Source organism: Zingiber officinale, unplaced genomic scaffold (genome assembly GCF_018446385.1).
Source record: "Zingiber officinale cultivar Zhangliang unplaced genomic scaffold, Zo_v1.1 ctg171, whole genome shotgun sequence".
In the NCBI taxonomy this organism is placed as follows: domain Eukaryota; kingdom Viridiplantae; phylum Streptophyta; class Magnoliopsida; order Zingiberales; family Zingiberaceae; genus Zingiber; species Zingiber officinale.
The window spans coordinates 32954-55041 of record NW_024589861.1 but is presented as its reverse complement, the minus strand read 5'-3'; the positions used below and the strand labels follow the sequence as shown (position 1 = coordinate 55041).

The 22088-nt window shown below is 34.8% G+C and overlaps 1 protein-coding gene across 1 annotated transcript; it reads right to left on the bottom strand.

Annotated features, from left to right (window-relative positions):
* Positions 1 to 124: 124 nt before the first annotated feature.
* LOC122036541 lies at positions 125 to 3347 on the bottom strand. Its single transcript, XM_042595890.1, has 12 exons — positions 3141 to 3347; positions 2980 to 3058; positions 2793 to 2862; positions 2621 to 2701; positions 2416 to 2532; positions 1865 to 2239; positions 1357 to 1751; positions 1097 to 1196; positions 955 to 1014; positions 802 to 888; positions 610 to 738; positions 125 to 516 (listed from the first exon to the last, which is right to left on the bottom strand). Exons 1-12 carry the CDS (start codon positions 3151 to 3153, stop codon positions 202 to 204), a joined length of 1821 nt encoding a protein of 606 aa, XP_042451824.1. The 5' UTR covers positions 3154 to 3347; the 3' UTR covers positions 125 to 201.
* Between the last annotated feature and the right edge of the window lie 18741 nt (positions 3348 to 22088).

Below are 22088 nucleotides of genomic sequence, written 5' to 3'. Positions count from 1 at the left end.
CGTGCCTTATTGATGATTTGTTTTATGTTGAATTAAAGTTGTCTCAATAGCAAACTATGATGACTGAATCCCAGGGGCTTAGGAAAGACTTGTTACAACAACGAATAGTTGATGGGTGTGCCCGTTAACAAAACGATCGTTAATTACTTGGAAAGCAACAATTTTACAAAGGATTCATACATTAATGCATGTTTTATTCTCTTAATGAGACTTGAGATTTCCAAGGTCCCTAGGCAACAAGTATCTGAAAGAGACGTTGTGTGGCACCCACTCGATGAGTTTTGCAGAACTGCTTCCCTGGCATGCGTCGACGATGAGCCTTAAACTTTCAGGAAGATGGCACTTGATCATCTCCACCAGTTCCTGGGAGGACAAGTTGGAGTCCCTCGCGAAGTAGTCCAAGATCTTTGGCACAAGAATCCTGCGTCCCTTGCCAATCGTCACGGTCGCATGGATGTACTCCATCTTTGCAGCCTGCAGCAGTTGGAATAATCTCTTGGGGTTGTACACTCGAACCTGGAGCAGAAGGCAGCCAAAGCCATTTCACACAGGTTTTAGACTTTCAGCATGCTGCAGATGAAGAGAAACATAAGTGTGAGAAATTTTTACTGCAGGATCCGAATGGCTCCCTGAGCAAAGTGCGAAGCGAATTAAAGGTTCAGAGCTTTCAATGGCAAAGGCTTTCCATTCATCATTGTCTTTGATCTTTACTCTCGAGGAGAGTAATGCCCTCAGCCACTACAATTAAGAAGAGTTGAGCATAGTATCATGCAAAAAAGGGATTAAAAGCGCTATAAATACCTGCCCAGGAGGATGCATTCGGCAACCGAGTATGAAACCCTGTATAGTATCAGCATTTACCATTCGACGGCCAACATTGTACACATTCTGAGAGGAAGAATATCAACATTTCAAGCTTACAATCTCTATAAAACAAAAATAACTTTAGATTACCTTGGTGGCCAATGAAGCCTTTTTCATGTTGCTTCCTGGAATCCCATGCTCCAAGTATGACTGTCGATCACAGCAGGAGATGAGGGTCAATTTCTGGAAGCTAAATGGTTGATGATGAATTATCTGAAAATGAAGTAGTTACATGCATCGTCATTGCGTTGTGGATATTGATCCAGAATGCGATCTTTTCCTCGTTGTTCATCGTTCTTAGGTCAACTGTTTCCAGTTTCTGCATAAGCACTCTGTAACAGGACAAGTCAGTTCCAAACTCAACAAACAAAAGCTTTATATGATGTGTAAACTGAGATCAAGCAGTTATTTGGATCTCAGTTGTCACTGTGCTTACATTTGTAACAGAGATCAAAGTTCCAATTACCAAATATGAATCAGGCAGTGCCTTACTTGTAGCTTTGCAGCATTTCTTGGATATCACTGCACCTTCTACTGGCCTTGCAAATGGAAGACACTTCTACCATCATACTGTAAGGTCCGCTTAACTCCTTCAATCTTTCAGAACATCTAGAATTGTCAAACCAGGCGTCAAGAATTGCATCCCTCTTACGACAAGGACTCCACAATTCTCTGGTATAACGGGGAGAGAAAGTGGTCCTTGACGAGAAGGAGGAGGTAGGTGAAGATGAAACACCATGATGGTCCCTAAGTTTGCAATAGATGGCACACATTGACCTGACCATGTCTTCAGAGAGTCTGTTTGGTGTTTCAGGAATGTGATGCTTGATTGTAGTTCCGAGGTGTTCTGCGAGGCTCGTCACCCCTGAATTGAAGCTTTGCTCATGCTGTCCATAGACCAAAGGCAACAACTGTTAGAAACCAAGGAGAAAGAGCTTTCTTTTTGCTATCATCTTTAGAGTGTGACCATGAAAGAAGAGGGTTTAGTATGATCACATACTTCAAGGAAAGACAGTGGTAGAGTATGGCATGCCCCAAACGCTCGAGCTAGATTTTTAGCACAAGGTATCCCTGTAGCTGAACGAACTGAACGTGGCACTAACGACGAATGGCTGCGGTGAATTCTGCGGCTATTCTTCTCTTGACCTCGAACTGCCGATGCTACTTCTCTAAAAGACAGATCATGCGAGGCAGATTCTGGAAATGGTGCTGATTGTGGAACTAGCAGTCGCGTAGTTTCATCTTCGACGGCATGGTGTGGTGCATTGGGTATTTGTTGCTCAAATGCTCGCCGGTAGAGGGATAGAAGATGTTGTTCCAAATGCACAACTTCTAACTCTAACATTGCAATCTCTCTTATTAGTTCCTTTGTTGGCTGACATCAAAAAAATTTGGATGAGCCAATTGTGAAATCTGAATTACTGGTTCATATTGATTCTTCGTCATGTAGGCATCTTCCATTATAATCGAAATATATATGGATATATATATATATATAAAGAAGCAGCTGAAAGGCCACGAGGGATGCTGCTAAGAGAAGAAAGAGCTTACTTTTGGGATGCAACTAATAGATGATTCATCAACATAAGAAATGTCGTGCTGCAGTGCTTTTTCGAGTGCCCGGCGTACCACAATCTGATCTTTGAGGCATTTTTCCAGTTGTAGGATCTGCATTGAGGAAGTGAGACTGTGAGAGGCCGTCTATGAATAAATAGTTCTACATGCTCAAGATTCATTTGGACAATTTCCATATTACCTCTGTCTTTAAAGAGCTTTCAATCAGATATTTTGGCGATGATCTTTTGTTCATTTCAGCTAGAATGTCTTCTTCTTTATCCTTGCAACCATATCAAATGCAGAGTCCAAAAAGCTATTTGGAAACTCATTAAGTAAAAAAAATGGGAAGAAAAGGAGGGAAAGAGCTCTACCACACTAACATGATGAAATGATTGGATCAATGCATCCAGCTTATCTTTCTTGATTCTCTTTTCACAATCACTGTCATTTCAGAAATCTAGGATTTGATTAAATCTAGTAGAAGACGGTTTTCGTTCATACAATCGCCTAAAGAAGAGTAGAAGAGTAGAAGAGAGACGACGAACACAAAAGTGAAACCTTTTTGAGCGCTTATGAATTGCAGAAACTGCATCAATGGAGTCTCTTGCTGCAGCTGTGAACTTCACCATTCTAATTCCTACAACGATGAAGAAACAAAAACATCAAAGGAAGGAAGAAGAATGAGAAGCCAAATGCGTGGAGAAAACAGTCAAACTAACCCAAATAATTCATGAAACAGTTCAACCACCAAACTCCTCACTTGTTTAATAGATCATTCAGTGGGCTCTTCCTTAACCTGATAGTCACTTCGGTGTTGCTCCTAGATAGGCAATGGTGATGTAGGTGAACCAAGCTATGGTTGACTTGTGAGAGAAAAATTGGGTCAGTGTGTCAGTCTGGGGAAGATCAGATGCTAAAATCAGCCAAGGCCCAGTGCCATGAGTCATTAATTGAGTTTGTCTCATGCAAACTTTTCCTAGGAATAAGTGCTTGGAGTAGAAGAACCTTGTCCAGGTCATGTGATTCTGATCTCGGTGGAAAACATGTTTCTTATTAAAGTATACTGCACTTCACTGCTGGAAAGATTTCTTTTGTTGGAGGACAGATCCAAACTGTCTCATAGCCTTCTCCCGTTCGAGTACAGTGAAGCTTCGGGTTTGTTCAGGAAGCATCATATTTGTCATAAACCCTTCGTCCCTTCCATTTCGTGCCACAATACAGTGCTTAGGATACAAAGTGTTGAGATTAAAGAAAACCATAGTTTATTGAACCACGTAATTAAATTTCCTTAATATGTAGTTGTTTCTCGAAACACATAGTTTCTCATTATACCCCTTTTATTAGCTGTCAATTGCTCATAATTGCTCATAATTTGATTTGAAGGTCAAAGTGAGTTTTGATCCAAATTCATGAATGATCTTAGGAACTTCAAATCAAATTCATTACACTTTCAAGAGACTCCTAAATATAATCACATTCTCAGATCTAAATTTCACATTCTAAATCGAGAGTATTAGATTTTTGAAATCTTCTTAACCTCAAGATAAGTTACTTGTTAAAAGATCTAAGTCTGCCATACTTGTTAAAACTCGTTGTTGATCTTAAAAATTTCAAAATCATTTTGAGTTTTCTGAATGTGACCATACTCTACTCATACCTGAATTCTACTGCTTAAATTGAAAGTTGATTTTTCGAAAAACTTAGAATTACGTGACTATTGGGGCACTCCTCTACGTACAGTTTGCTAAAAGAGTGATTACAGCTTTTTTTTTTTTTTTTGACAAACTGAAAAGATAAGAAAATATGACTCTGGAAAGCAAATTAATGGAAGCGTAAAGGGGCATGAACACCATGGCTGAATGAAGCTTCCTCCATATGGTAGTTTTTCCCACCCAAAAAAGAAGCGAAGATGCCTCATTGGTCTTCACGCCATTGGTAGTATTGTTTGTCACAGAATCCAGGGCTTAAAATAATGGATTATGGACTGTCATTTCTTCAAGAGGCAGTTGATAGGCAGCCCAATGTGGTATGCTTCACCTACATCGCCATTGGCACGGAAGAGGGAAGGAATTTAACTTCAATTCTTCCTCTTTACTGCACTGCAATGATTGAACCTCGCACAACAATTACTCGTGTTTCAATTCTCTAAAGTCAACTTTTTTTTTTGTTAGTATTTTTTTTTAATTGGTCCATCTCACAGAAGATTTTCATTGATCATCAAAATAAATTAGGAAGTACGGACAATGGATGATTCATAAGCCCAACATTTTTAGGTAAATTGTTCATTAAAAGAAATGTATTCATTACTTTGTCGAAATTGTAACTCGATCCTTGGGAAATTGAGAATGCGTCATGTCGCTGCACCATTTCCCGGAGGCTTTCTCAACATTTTATTGAACCATGTGAGGAAATTTCAATATTATCCATTTCACATATCACATTCTTGTTATACTCCTCACTTCTTTCCACAAAATAATTATATATCTTTGAGTACGCATCTCTAAATTTTTACTTTACCCGTTCAAATATTTATTGCTCTTAATTTATACTATCAAATTAAGATATGAGGACATGAATGCATTAAGAATGTTACAAAAGTATATTGATCTTGATTTAAAATGATTCGAAGTTCTTTAAGTCAACAATTAATTTCAGACAAAACTAATTGACACATTTAGAAGTTTAAAAATTTAAAAGTATGATATTTTTCAAGCTAAGAGAGTCCTAGGAACTCATTGATGATATTGGTTAATGAGTATTATTGTCTTTGTGACAAATTTTCTCACGCCTTTGTAAATTTTAAAATTCACCACTTTTAATTTATGCTATTGAATTCGATATGAGGACATGTATGCATTAATGAAGTTTACAAGAGTATATTTGTTTTAATTTGAAATAATTCAAAGTTTTCTAGGTCTATTAGTCAATTTTAGACAAAACTGTCCGATACATTTAAAATTTTGATATTTTTCAAACTAAGGGAGTACTAGAAATCTATTGGTGTTGGTTAGTTTATTCCTGAATCTTATAATGAACTTATGACAAATTTTCTTAAACCTTCGAAGTTTAAAATTTTACTACTATCAATTTATGTTATCGAATTCAGATCGTGATGGTGTGAATGTATTAAGATTCGTGATGGTGTGCATATATTAAGAAGACTTGCAGGAGTACATTAACGGTGTACATACCCACATAATTATTTAGTGGAAAGGAAGGAGTATAACGGCAATGTGATTTGTATTTTGAAATTATAAAAATTAGGTAGGTAATATTGAACTTTACGATTCATTTCTTTTTCTCCTCTTCCTCTTTTTATTATTAACGGCGTGCAGTGGGGAGAAACGAAGCTGCAATACAGAAACAATCAAACGACAAACATGCTCGAGGTTCCATGTGGTTTGGAGCTGTCGTTGATAGTTTCAATCATGTGGAATGCATAACTTCGATCCAAGTTAAATAATTATATATATTGGGAACGACATGGCTCGCCTCCAAGGTCAAAATTTTTGCAGTATCTTGTGCTTTTGTAGTAGGTGATCTTCTTGTCAGTGAACATAAGAATCCATGTGAGTGACAGCGTATGTAGAGTAAAGATAGAGAAGGGCTGGCTTAATTAGCTTCCTGTTCTGTAGCATCTATACGTTGCAGGGAATTTGTCGAAAACACCAAGCTCAACCCAGGATGATTAATTCAACAGTGGCCAAATAAGTGATTCATTAATAGATAATTTCTGGCTTTTTAGAAGTGAAAAATTAAAAGAAATCTTTCTCCTCCATAAACAGTGTCAGTGTCAGTGTCAGATTTAAAAGGTAAAAGCTAATAGAACGCTGATTATTGAAAGTAATGAAAAAACATATAGATAACATTAAATCTGGAACGACCGATCATGATCATCGACCATTGTAATAATTTAGAAAAGTGTACACTGATTATTGGAAGTAGATCATCTCTAAGCTGGTGAGATGATGTTGAGCTTGAATGATAAACTAAAGGAATGGGCTACAATCCAAGAAAAGTTGAAGGAAAATATTAGGCCCAATAGAATTATCATGCTCATATAATTTTTAAAATAGGACAGAATATTACCTCTCCAAAATAAATAAATAAATAATAATAATAATAATAATAATAATAATAATAATAATAATAATAATAATAATAATAATGTGTTTAGAGTAAGAAAGTACTTAAAGTATCCAAATTAGAGTTCTTTATTAACTCCCATTGTTAACGTGTCATACTTTGGCAAGGAGTGACTCCATGTTTACGAGGCTGCTCCTTCATGTTTTTTTATTATTATTGATCCTGTCTGAACCAGGAGTCAACGGACACTGGGCACGTGGCGTTCCCTGCTGGATCCTCGAGTGCTCCGGTGAACCTGCAGCAAAACCGAGTCGGGAGGGGTGTCCCGGCGACGGCCCTCCGACGCTCAAGTCAGGCGAGGAATAACAAAAAGGTGGCCTCCGGATGAAGACTTGTGTACCTCCGGTGAAGAAATGGAGACCTTATATAGACCTCTCGAAGGAGCCTGGGCGCGTCAATCAAAGCAATCACCTGCTTTCGACCATGCCCAGGTAAGGGTCTGTCAGAAGGATCATGCCCAAGTATGGGTCTGTCAGAAAGACGCCCATAAGGCCATACCGCCACTATATCAACCTCTCCATAATGTGACGGCGAGATCCTCCATCGTACACTCTTGTGTACGGCGTAATCATCAGACATGCCCTTGCTGACACCCCATATCCTGAGCCGAACGAATAGGCCGCTCGGCTAACCTTCATACCCTCGCCCTTATCCTGGCCGAACGGACCACCCGCTCGGACCTTCGGTCCCAGCCGGGCAGACGCTCCGATCGGCCATTCGGTTCTCCTGCCTTAGCGTCGGAAACCCCAGCTCATGACTGGGTTATCTTTGGTTCCGCTCGGACCTACTCAGCTGCTCGGCGCGGCCATTAACCGCTTAGTCAGCCCTCCATCTGTCCTCAAGCTGAGACCCTTCAGGAAGTGGATCCCCCCTTCTTACCGCCGGATCAATTATTAAAATAAAATTTTTAATTTAAATATGATAGTGGAGAGGTTTTTTAATTAAGGGAGAGATGTGTGGTGTGGGGGGTTTTAATTATATAGAAGGTAAAATATAACGAAAAAAAATGAAACTCATAAAGAAATTATTAAGAGATTTTTTAATAGCAGAGAGATATGCAAAGATTTTTACTTTGAGGTGATGCTAATGTAGCATTGAGGAAGTTCATGGAGAGCTCTCACTACTATGGATGTCCTTAGAGCATCCATAATGAAAGCACTTATTGCTGATGTGATAGTAGTGAGGGAGCTCCCTTCCATAGTGGGAGGGAGTTTTTTTCGCTTTCTACCGCGAGCCTTTCCTTACTCTTTCTCTTAAAATTAAAATTATTTTTTAATTATAATTTTTATTTTAAAAAACACAGTAAAGGAGTTATTGAGAGGTTGTAATTTTGTAATTGTATTTTTTGTAAAATGTGGGACTTATAAAAGATTTATTAAGAAGTTTTTTATAGTTGAGAGATGAATAAGATTTTTTATTTTTGATATGGTATTAATGTGACATTGTCGAAGTTTATGAGAGCTTCCACCCTTGAAAATGCCCTTAGAGCATTCGTAATGGGAGCCCATTTGAATGACATGGTAAATAATAGGAGGGAGTTTCTTTTAATTAAGCTTGAGAGCGGCTTCCCAAATATGAAATCACTCCTATTAATTTTTTATTTCTTAAAAAAATTAAAATGGTGTTTATAATTTGATAATGATTTATTTTTGAAAAAAAATAAATGGGACTCATAATTAAGTTGTTGAAAAAAATTTTGATAGTGGAGAGATAGATGAGATCTTTTACTTTTGATATGACATTGACGTGATTTATAAGGGAAAAATCTTTATGGGAGCTCCTATAACTAGAGAGGCCCTTAAGGGAACAAATAAGAAGATCCAAATTTGAATTTCAATAAAAATGAATATTCTAGAGGTCGGCCTCTAAATATGCATAAGTTGTGCTTCAATTTTATCAGGTGATGCGGGAGTTTGTGATGCCAAACAACATAACTTTGAAAAATTATAATGCGGGAGTTTGTGATGCCAAACAACATAATTTTGAAAAATTATAACTTTTTTATTCATATTGAATCACGGGACATATAATATATTAAATCAAAACTTATTTAGAGATTATTATTTATTATTAGTGTAACTCATAACTACCCAGTATTATACTCTAAAAATATCATTAAAGTCTTTTAGGAGATTTCAAAGACTTTTAGTCCTTTTTATTAAAGTTATTTTTCTTATTTTACATGGTTTAGGGGTTTAGAGACTATTAAACATTTATTTTGTTGATATTAAGACATTATCTTTATTTGAATTAATTTTATTCAATTACACCTAAAGAGGAATTCTCTGCGTTTGATGATTTCTTGTCTTCCTTGAAAATTCTCAATTAAAGCTAACTATAGAATAATCGGTATTTTGTTTGGCGTCATCCGGATTATAAATAAGGGGAAGACCATTTATCTAATTGGATGAAGTCTGAACACCTATATTATCCAAATAATATAAATAATAATTTTACAAGGGTTGAAGAGTAAGCTCATAAATGTAGTTGTGTTGATCATATTGATCATAGCTCAATTAAATCTTTCGGATTGAGCCTATTGTAACATAAGATATATAGACAATTGAAGAGCTCTAAAGGTATAATTTTATATTGTGATTTTTATAAAGTGGCTATTAGAGATATAATAGCCTAATATCATTACAATTGATGTCATATTTATAATTATTAAATTGTGCTTACATCTATTTAGTTATAAAAAGTAATTAACTAAAGACTACTATAAATTTAATTTATATGTTATTACAAAATTATTACTAATTTGTTTCCTCTAAGTTGATGCATCTGTTGAGAATGAATAATAACAGAAAAATTAAATATAATTTAGCTCATACCTTGCTTTATAATCCAAGCCACTCCAACTTAACATAAGCATCTAGATGACGATATATCGTAGACCAAGCAAAGATCGATATTGGCACGGCTCAATCAAATCGATGAAATCACAAACAAATAAAACATAAGATTTATGATTCAATCTGATCGAGCCATTCCAACATCACCCTCTCACTTAGCCATATAACCCAAGTTTATTTAGAACTAATTGTAGCCCTTTGCAGAGAGGAATTGAATGAGGCAATGAAAGCATGAAGAGAGAGGTTTAAATAATATAGTAGATAGACCATGGTATAATTAACGTAATAATAGATTAGTTAAGACATCCATATCACTAGTCCGCACGGGTTACAACTATTAATTTTAATGTTTTCCATTTCCACACGCAATGGTTGATGCTCCCCATCTTGCATTCTTTACTTAATCATAATCATCGACCACCATGCATATATAGCAATAATCGGAAGGATGTTTTTTTTTTCATTTATTATCAAAAGAAGATTTTATCCTGATACTGGACCTTTTATTTTTCAAAATTGTTCTTATTTTTTGTTTTTAGGCTGTTATAATAACTACGAGATTATAACCATTACATAATTATCGTAGCTATTATTTATAACTATTATATAATTGTAGCGGGTGTGATTTTTTTAACTGTTACAATAGCAATTATAATTGATATGATGATAAAAAGAGTCCATCAAGTATGAGTTAAATATGGGAACAACAATTGATGTGGAGATCAAAATTAAGATAGTCAAAATAATGACGGAGCCAAGATATGTAGCCCACCCAGGCTACAAATGTCCTACAAAAGTTCCCCAGGCTAAAGACCCTTTTGCTCTATTTGGGAATGAAAAAATCAATGCAATCAAGGTTTAAAATTAACACAACTTTGGTTAGGTCCCAGGGCTATAGCCCAGGTAGCCTAAAACCTAGTTCCGCTCTTGGGTCAAAGGCAAGAAATCATTGGCTCACCAAAGTCAATCGAGTAGGTGGCAATGAGCCTAGTGGGTCTGAAGGATTAATAGGTAAATCGTACGACAGAAGCTTCTACTATCATATAAGAGATTTGCATGCTCTGTTAAGGAATGATGTCAGAGACACTTTTTTTATATGTTTTTTCATAGGACAGTTGGGAAAAAGTGCACACGCCTTGAGAAGTGTGCACGTTTACTATTGGATTACTATATAAAGGGGGTTAATGTACCGGCGAATGTATGCATTATTTGTGCTTGAGCTCCTGTTATTGCTATGGTTCTTTGCCATCTTTCTACTATTTCGATGACTAATATGAGTATCAGAGGGTCAATATCGGGGCTCTTTCCTTGATCCAACACTGATATTCATGATTTTACATGATGGAACAGAGTCTTCGTGAGGTTTAACTACTGACCTATATTCCCAACTAACTGTCTTCAACATTTTCAAACACGATAAATAACAATTACATAATTTTAGCTTCTATAATACAATATTAATGGGTGTTATCAGAAATAAGATACTAACTATGATTTACAATTATTGTAAAATAATATTAACCAATATTGATAAGACATAAAATGCTTCTATTGGGATAGATATGTAATTGATACATCACTGTGTTATTAATATTGAAAAGAGTTAAGATATTGTTACAATATAATATATTGACCAATGTTGACTATGAAGTATTCATATTACAACAATTATGTACTATATCTGTTAAAATATAGTGTTATTAGTATTAACTAGAATTGAAGTGTCTATATTATAATCATTATGAATATAATTGTACAGTGGCTATTGAATCATAGATGTTATAATTATGTACTAGCTATAAATTCATAGTAGCTATAATAGATAAATATCTTTCTTATGTGCTAGTCATTATTCCAAAGGTTAGTATCCGCCCATGATTTACCTCCTCCGTGTTAGCCCTGAGACGAGTTGGCGAGAATATTAAGACGAACATATTCACTTTTTGCCACCAATAGTATCAAAAATTTTAAAAAAAATACACTTACATTTTATAATAAATGAAGAAGAATCGTCATGCTGATGATTCCAATAAAATACAAAGAGACCTCATTTTTATGCAAAAAGAATTACCAAATTACTTTGTTGTACTTATAAAATTGAATTTGTTTGCACTGTAAAATTTTTTAAATATTATTATTATTATTATTATTATTATTATATGTTGAGGTTGGTGCCTTTTCATTTTCATTTTAGTAGACCAAAGCCAAGAATCCGAGGGGATTAATTCGCTTCTGTCTGAAAAAAGTATAAATTAGACATGTTTGTTTAATTGAGTCTTTACAGAGCAAGATGACAGAGAGAAGGTAGAGATTCGGACAGCTGATTACAATTCACAGAAATATATTAACTATTTTGTCTCCGAGATGGTGCATAGTCACACCAATTTGTCCGATCAGCAGACTAATTAAGAAATTCCAAGAGACAAATTAAAGAACAATAAGCAGATGCTCTGAATTTTGTTTGTTTGGAGTGAAGGAATATGCCCCCTTTTTAGGTTTTGTGTGTGCGTGATTTCTTTGATCGTAATCCTCTTTTTAATGTTTTAGTGGTTCAGGTACAAGTTAATCTAATCACCAATGGCATTTAGTAAGAGTTTATTTATGTTTATTTAATATACATAAAATTGATTAAATAAATTATTTATTGTAAAAAAAAATGATTACACGTATCCCACAATTCGTTCCCAAACTATGTAAATAGAGATAAATTATAAGATCAATTTATAAGGACATCTACAATGGGAGCTCCGATGAGCTCTCATTGTCTATGTGGCCAATGAAAAGGAGTTCCCTCCCATATTGGGAGAGAGTTCCTTGGATTAAACGAAGAACCATGGAACCCTTTTTTTAATTTTTTTGTTTTTTTAATATTAAAATATTTTTTTTTAATATTTGTAAAATAAAAACCAAAAGCAACATCAAGAAAAACGGTTATTTTTTGTTTTGGCCATTGAACAACTTAGTAGTTGAACAATGACTAAATTTTAGATGTTAAACGGTCAAAATTTAATAAGGTTTATGAAATTCTTAACATCAAGAATGACAAAATATTAAACAATATCAAATAAAAAAAATAACTTTACGGGAAATCAAGATCTTTTATAAAGATTATAAAATTTTCAGGAAGGATATTAGTAAGATGACACAAGGACAACTTCATATATATGAGAAAGTAGTTAAAAAAAAAATTAAATAGAAACGTAATCTAGTATAGATGTGTTAAGTTTATTTTTATATATTATTATAATTTATATTTTTTTATATGACATATGATAATATTTATGATTTTTTTTAATTATTAATGTTATTTTGCGTTAGTAATTTATGTATTTAAATTTTATAAAAATTTAATTATATATAATAGAAAAATATGAAGAAGAGATGAAAAATATATATAATGAAAAGTGTGGGGTCCATGAAAAAGTTGTTGAGAGATTTTTTTATAGTGGAGAGATGTTTGAGGTTTTTTACTTTTAATGTAGTGTAGATGTGACAACAAATTAAGGAGCTCTCTAAGAGCTTTAACCATTGTGGTTGCTCTAATCGACTGTCAAGTGAGTAAGAGGTGAGAAAATTTTTTTCTCCAGGACTATGTGTTCATTGGAAATTTATCCTTATCCTATTATAGTAAATCTGTCACCCTCTAACTAACCGCTTATAAACAACATGAAAATACTCACAAATAAAGTTTATGAACTATATTCATTAATAAAATTCTCATCAACCTGATAAATAAATAAAGAAAATTTTAAAATAAATAAACAAACAAACAAACAAACATATATTATTAAGTTTAATAACTCAATCAAATAAATTTAAATTTATAAAAAATTTAAACAATCAAACGAGTTTGAACTAAAAGCTCGATAATAGCTAAATGAATCAAGTTCAAGTCAAACTTGAACTAACCTCAAACTTATAAAAAAGAATCAAAGTAACGTTTGAACAATCATTTCAACGGCTTAGTTCATTTTAGATTCAGATTGACTCGCAAAGTCGGTTCAAGCTATAGATCATTAAGGCATATTCCTAGGACCCCTATTATAATAGAGCCCACTAAATTATATATATATATATAAAGTTTGGATATTAAATATTTAAAATTATGGTTAAAATAAATTTTAATGAAGATTTATTTTAATAAGTAATTTTAATTTTTTTTACTATTCGAATTATATTTGGTCATTAATTTTTAAAAAATTTTATTTAATCAATAATTTTAATTTTTTACTGTTAATGTTAGATTTGATTGATAATTTATTTTTATTTTTATTAAAATTTGCTTGGTAATTTTTAATGATAAAAATTTAATTTACTAATAAAAATTAAGTTTGGTTTAGAAATTTAAAATATTTATTGGTTATATTTAATTGATATTTTTATAGGCTTTAGAGTTTAGGGCACTCTTATTTTTAATAATTCGTTGTTGATATTTGCTAGCTAAATTTTTTGGCTAAATAAATTTAATTAACAATTTATTGATGTTAAAATTGATATAAAGCTCCTGTTAATGAGGTATCCTGGGAAGGATCTATTGTATTCAATGACTATATCTACTACTTAAACCTAGTACCTCTAGATCACACAATAACAATTTTATCATATTGCGTTAAGATTTTCCTTCATTGAAGTTAAAGTTGATTAATAACTTTTTTTAAAATAGTAATTAAAATATATATTAATAATATTACAGTAATTTATTATTCATTGCCAAATTAGTTAACATAAAATATTTTTTATTTTTTAAATTTTACTAATAAAGAAGTGATGTTTGACTAAGATAAAGTTATTCCTACATGACATATTCTAATTACATAAATAATCATCGACAATGTATGAAATTATCATTTTAAATTTTACTAATAAAATTAAATGTCTTTAATAATATTTTTAATATTTTTTAAAAAAAATATTAAGATCTTAATTTTTTTTTCACATAGGGTCGTAAGAATTGTTGAGACGACTCTGTTGACTCGATTCGATTGTCTTATCAAATAAATTTAAATACCATAAAACTTAACTCAACTTACTTGTTTAACTATTAAAACCTATATCTACTATATAAAACAATGAATAAATACTTTTTTTTACTTGCAATCATTTTTGTACATTGAGAAGTGCATACTGTTGGAACATAGAGATATGGAGATAATTCAATCTAAAGTTCTAGCAAAACTCATTCCTCAAATGAGTTGATAAACTCAAGAACACGGACCACTCAGGATGAATAATCATGAGCACTTCTTCGATGACCGATAAAAAACTTACGTGAGATTGAACCAGTCAACTTAAGGAATATATCAAAAAACAAAAAAACTCACAACTCAACCTCAATCTTGGTGAGTCTTCTTATCAAGTACCTAATGAAACTACATGCTTTGACATGCTTGTGATTGATAGTAGAGGGCATGGTTTGTAAACTTTCGATCTAGATCATATGATCCTATGATCCAGAAATAGAAAATGGATCTGGATCGATCGAGGATCAGTTTAATGGGATTGAAAAGGAATCATCAGAATTATATAGTATTGGTGGAATTGGTCCGATTTTATGGTACAAACGATACTGATGTGGCACTGGAACAAAACATCCTTATCGGCGTCTCGACTGGTAGTGACTACGGAGGGAATGTGAGGAGGCAGCGTTGGTGGCTTGTGGAGCGGAAGAGGGGAAGGTGTTGGCTGGCGGCTGACGACGATAGCATTGTGGGTGAGGCTGTGAGGGGAGTGGTGGCGGCAAGTGCTCAGACGAAGATGGGAAGACATTGTCGGCGGCGACATGTGTGTGCGATCACATAGGTGAAACTAAGTGGAAAGGTGACAGCGAGCGAGCACAGATGAGGGAGAACGCTTCGCTAAGAGAATAGAGGAGATTTTCTTAGTGAGTGATTTTAGGTTTTTAATTGAATTAATTAATTCAAAAATTCTTAATAATTTAAACAAACTTTTTCAAACCTTAATGAAATTATCCTATGAAAATATATATAAATTTATTTTAAATTTTAAAAAATATAAATAAATTATATTTATTCTTTAAAAACTTATTATTACCATTAATATTAATGATGCAGTGATGATAAAGGGTCCCACCTCGCTACAACGGTGAAGGTCAAAGGAGGTAAAAGTCAAAGCGGTCAACGCGTAGATAAAATCAACCGGTTGGGCGAAGTATGACCTGACTGGGGAGAAGGTTCCGACCCACCGTGACCTTCGACACGGGGAGCAATCAAACAATCGACGCTCAAGGGAGACAATGTGCAGAAGCCAAGCCGAACTCCTACCCTGCTCGGCCAAACAACAGAGATTGATATATATGCAGAGTTTAACTTTGGCGAAGTGGCTATTCCGCTCGGCCTGGCAACACACTTCGGCCGAGCGGCTACCCCGCTCGGTCTGGCAGCGAGCTTCGACAATAACAAAGTGAACCTACGGTCGAGCAGACACACACTGAGGAACAGCGAGGTTCTTGCCGGTCAGATGGGGCACCAGGGTGGCCGAATTCCAACCGAGCGGCCAACCCGCTCGGCCTAGCAGTACACCTCTGATGATATCCAGTGATATCCTTTTGGGAGTTCGTGCTGTCGACACCGGGTATGGACTGCCAAAATTTCGTACAGCGGAAGCTTCCATTTTCACTTCAGATATATGCTCGGCCTGTTAAGGTACTGTGTAAGGGACACTTTCCTAACAAATCTTTTCAGAGAAAACTTTGAGAAGTGTGCTCGCCTTGGAAAACATGCACGTGCGTTATCGGAGCTCTATATAAAGGGGGTCCAAGCATCAGCGGAGGTATGCGATATTCACTGTTTGCGCTACAGTCTTCTTGTTGCTCCGCTTTCCACTTCATCGCTGGTGACTGACTTGAGCCTCGGAGGACCAACGCCAGGGACCCCTTCCCTGGCTCGGCATTAACGTAGTTTGTGTTGCAGGTCCTAGCGGAGTCCACAGGAGATCAACGTGAGCGCCACATCCCCAGCTTTCCGTCTCTTCGACTTTCGGATAGAATCATATTTGGCGTCATCTATGGGAACATCACCTGCATCCAAGCCGAGAAGATGGAGGACGCTGGACGACTCACCACCGTGATCTCACCCAGGAGGAGCTCTGTTGGTTGGTCCTAGGAAGATCGTACCGGTTCCCTTGTATAAAAATTTTGTACAAGTGTCGAATCTTTCCTAAACAACCTATTATATTCTTTAGAAGTTAAATTAGAAATCGCAAACGGAACTTAACATTATTGATTCCAAATTTAACTTATCTGTTCTTAATGGTTTAGATTTGGATCGCAAGCGAAACTTAACATTATTGATCCAAATCAACCTATGCTATAAAGTTAATTAAATATTTATTTCTAAAATCGGCTCCCAGGTCAAACATGGCGAGACACTAGGCCTTCTTGGGTATGTGATCATCCATCACTGCCTCGACAAAGCCTTTAATAGAAATTCAATATTTAATTTCCTAAAATAATATTAGGTTTAACCGAAAAGAACAATCTAATCACAAATTCGAAAAGCAAAAAAAAACACAACTCGAATTACAAATTCGAAAAACTAGAATCTAATGTCTCTTGTGTTTGGAATTCATATAAAGAAAAATAACTAGTATGATGTGGAAAACAATTACTAGTTATACCTTTTCTTTGTATGCTAATAACCTCGAGATCTTCTGCCGTATTCTTCGCCTCGCCTTGGATGTCGTGTGGGCGACGATCCTCCAAGATGAACACCACCCAAAAGCTTCTCCTCCTTCTCTAGTATTCGGCCACCACCACCACCAAGGAACCAAAGAGAGCAAGGGAAAAAGAAAGGGGAGAGATCCGACCACACAAGCAATAGAATAAGAATAGATGCAATTCCTACTTCTCTTCTTCTTTTCCTTCTCTTTGTATCTGGCCACACAAAGTATCCACAAGAGGTGGTCGGCCCTAGCATGAAAAGAAGCAAGGGCCGACCTGTTAGAGTGTATACTAAAAGCCTAGCTTTTGGTATAAACATTTATCTAGAAATAAGAATCACATTGGTCAAATATCTACATTTATGATAAATGTAGTTATTCAATTAATTTATATTGAAGATAACATGGTGTGTGGTGTCACACACAGAGGATCATGTTATCAGTACCTTATAAATTATAAACAGTAACTCACGACCATAATGGAAAGGAACAAACCATTGGAAGGTCGTAGTGTAATTAGGTATTAGTTTATCTTAACTATATAATTACACTAGTACACTTAGAGTGTATTGAGTAGGACCATTTGAGGTCGTTTCTTTTATACTGGCTTTATAAAGAAACAAAGAGCTCGGTTATTATGGAAGTGTGTACTCTTAATCCTAATATAATAACAAGCACATATATTTGATATTTATTTCTTTAATTTATCAATGGGTGAGATTTAGTTCGATAAATCAATAAGCCCGATAAGTTGGGAAATGATATCACTTATAGTGTGTGTTGTTGATTATAGAAGGAAACTGTGTCCTAGAGATACTAGGTTGATAATGTCCTCAAGAGGAGCTCATAAAGATTGTCATGTTAAACCCTGCAGGTGGACTTAGTCCGACATGATAATAAGGATGAGTGGTACTACTCTTGAACTAAGATATTAATTAAATGAGTTGTCAGTAACTCACTTTATTAGTGGGCATTCGACATCTTAAACACGGGGAGACTAACACACTCATAATAAGAAGGAGCCCAAAAATGTAATTTGTGATTGGTGCGGTAGTTCAATAATAGTTCTTTAGTGAAATGAATTATTATTGATAAAATTAAGTTGTGTGTTCGGGGCGAACATGGGATGCTTAATTTTATCGGGAGACCAAAACCAATTCCTCCTCTCGGTCCCTATCGTAGCCTCTTATTTATAGAGTACTATACCCACCTATATCCACCTTCATACCCATATTATAGGGGTCGGCTAAGCTAGCTTGGGGACCAAGCTAGGGCTGGCCAAGCCTTGGTCCATGGGTGGTCGGCCCTAGCTTGAACCCAAGTCTAGGTGGCCGGCCATTAAAAATACAAAAAGAATTTTAATTTTAAATTTTTTTCTTATGTGAAAGATATAATTTATTGAAGAGATTAAAAATTAAAATATCTCTTTTATAAGTCTCTACAAAAGATTAAAGAAAGAGATTAAATCTCTTTCCTTATTTGTAGATTAGAAAGGATATTTTATTTCTCTTCTTTATAAATTATTCACATGTTGAAAAATTAAAATTATAGAAATTTCTTTTTATAAACCAATCATAAAAAGGATAAAAATTATTGGAGAAATTTTTTATAAAATTTCTGGAGACAAATTAGGAAGTTTTAATTAATTAAAACTCTACTTGTTTTGTTTTTTAAAGTGGCTGGCCATTGTGTTTAAAAGAAGAAAATTGTTTTAATTAAAATAATTTTTCTTTACATGGCAAAAGAATTAAGGAAATTTTGTAATTAAATTTCCTAATTTGCCTAGGCCAAGGAATATAAAAGAAGAGGTGAGGGTGCCTTCATGGGAACAACCTCTATTATTTTTCCTCCCTCTTTTCCTTGGTGTGGTGGCCGGCCATCCTCTACCTTTCTTCCTCTTTTGTGGTGGCCGAAACTTATCTCTTGCTTGGAGTTCTTGTGGTGGCCGGATACTACTTGGAGAAGAAGAAGAAGAAGGAGAGAAAGCTTGTATCCCTTGGAGTTTGGTTGGTGTTTTGTTTTTCATCCTTGGTGAAGCTTCTTTGTGATTGGCCGAACCTAGCTAGGAGAAGAAGAAGGTGCTTGGTGGATTCTCATCTCGGAAGATCGTTGCCCACACAACGTCCGAGGTTAGAAGAGGAATACGGTAGAAGATCAAGAGGTTTTTCTACAAGGTATAACTAGTAATTTCTATTTCCGCATCATGCTAGTTATTTATGGAAATAATACCAAATACAAGAGGCTTACGATTCTAGTGTTTCGAATTTGTTTTCGATATAGTGTTCTTTTGTTTTTCTTTTCCTTGTGATTTGATTGTTCTTTTCGGTTAACCTAAAGTTATTTTAGGAAATTAAATATTAGTTTTCCATAAAAGGTTTTGTCTAGTCGGTGGTGGTTGCTCCCATATCCAAGAAGGCCATGTGCCTCGCCACGTCAGTACTGGGAACCAATTATGGAAATTAATGTTTAATGGAATTAATAACTTAAGGTGATTTGGGTCGAACGTGTTAAGTTCCGCAGGAGATCCAAGTCTAAACCTAAAAGAACATATAGATTAAGTTTTGGATCAAAAGTGTTAAGTTCCGCAGGCGATCCAAAATTTAATTTAAAAGAACACATGGTAGCTAGGAAAAGGTTCAGACCTTTGTACAAAATTTTTGTACAGTGGAACCTCTAGGTTTTCCGAGTAGCAACCAACAATTGGTATCAGAGCTAGGGTTTTGCCTCTGTGTATTTGGTATGAGTTTAATTATGCACATGTCATACATAATTTAGGCAGGTTAATAGTAGGATGTGCTAACTTTGTGGATGCAGGATCCAACTATTATGGCTTATAGTTATTATGTGTGTGATTGGACCCTTGGACATGTCAAGGGCATTTTATTGTGTGTGCATGATTGTATTATAAAATACAGCAGGAGCTGTATTTAATTTTATTAGGATTTTATTTTTGATCTAGATACATGTACATTCCTTTTATGGAATATAGGATCAAAAATGTAAAATTCTATTTATGTCGCGAATCTAATCTTGCAAAGCGTGGAACCTTCTGAGGACCAGAGGCGCAGCGGAACTAGGAGCAAGATGGATGCGACAGCTAGACCCGGTAGCGGTGGCCAAATATGGCAGCAGCTTGGGATGACAACACACGGAGGACAACTAGAGATAAAAGCCATAATAGTTGAAAATTAGATTTTCTATTTATTGCTTTTATATTGTGCTGTGTGTGCATGTTGGTTTACATATTTAGTAGGCTAGCATAGTTAAAATTCCTCATTTATAAATAACTAAGTGGGAGAGGGATTTTTAAGTAAATCCCATGGTCTCCATTACTGGTTTGTAAGTGATGCAAACAAGCTTGCGCGTTGGCTCTGAGTGCCTTCCTCCATAACGGATGAGCTTGTTTGTGGATCACTAGAACAAACTTCCATTTTTGGATGACTATAGGAAGTTAATTAAGAGCGTGTGATCTTCCCCAACGGAAGGGGCATAATCTTATTAATGGACTTAGTGTCAAGTAATGGTATACACTTAGACACATCTAATAGTATCCTCCCCATCGGAGTCACTGCTATTAATTGTGAGCACACCTGAAACCAACTATTAATTTGTCATAAAACTAGGTTGACAAGATAATAAAATTAAAGGGTTAAAACCCCTCTTACAAATGATTGATTTTGTATACGTCCACACTAACGTGGCATACAAAATTAACGGTGTTTGAGATAATTTTATTTGTCATAAAGATACGTTGACAAGATAGTTAATGGGTAAAACCCTCCTTTTACAAATGTTGAATTTGTATACGTCCACACTAACGTGGCATGCAAAATTCACGGTGTTTGAGGTGTTGGTAAATTTAAATAATATTGTTTGAGGAATCAATGTTATTTTAAATTCAAAGAGTTTTGACCAAATATTTGATCAAAGATGGATCAACTATTAATTTTATTCGTAAAGTAAAGTTGACGAGATAATAAAATTAATGAATAAAATCTCCTCTTCGATTTTGTATACACAAAATTCATGGAGATTTTAAGGAGTTGATCTTGACCAAATGTTTTTGTGATTCTTAGGATGTTTGTCAACCCCTAGTAGTCATACTATAGAAAAAGACTTAGTAGTCCCAATTGTAATGATTGGAAATAGGACTTGGACATTAAGGTAGACTGTCTTCTTAGAACTAAGAACAATTTAGGTGTATTTAATTCATTAGTTGAAACATGTCTAGTGGTGTTATCTACCAGAACCTGGAGTGTAGATACAAGATGCCATTAATCATGTCTGCAATTCATTGCAGGGTTCCAGGAAACCCGACAACTAAATGAAAGGTAAATCACCATCCACATGGGCACTACTGTAAAAGTGGTAGCTGTTGCAGTGGGAGATGTTTATCCTTTGATAAGAATAAAATATGGATTTTAAGTAATTGTCTTTACGTGCCAAGTTTAGAAAGAACCTAATTTCAGTTTCTAAACTATTATAGATATTGTGTCTATTTTGATAACAAAGTTGTTATCAAGAAAAATAGGAAAATTATCTATTCTAGTATATTGGTTGACAATTTATAATCCAATAATTCCCACGATGCAACAAATGGAAATTAGTAACACATCTTCTAATTTTAAGAGAAAGCAACCTTCGGAAATGAACCAATTATATCTTTGGCATCTAAAGCTAGGTTATACTTGAGTAGGATTCATTGGTAGCTGATGAACTTTTTGGGTTCATTAGTAGTGGAAATCTTTCCAACCTACGAGTCTTATTTGGAAGGAAAAATAACCAAGAAGCTTTTAAGTCTAAGGGGTATGGAGTCAAAGATATATTGGAATTGGTTCATTCTATTTTGTGTGATCCTATAAGCATCCAGGCAAGAGGTTGTTTCAAATATTTCGTCTATTTTATAGACAACTATTTGAGATACGGATATATTTACTTGATGTGCCGCAAGTCTAAGTGCTTTGATTAGTTCAAAGAGTACGAGACTGA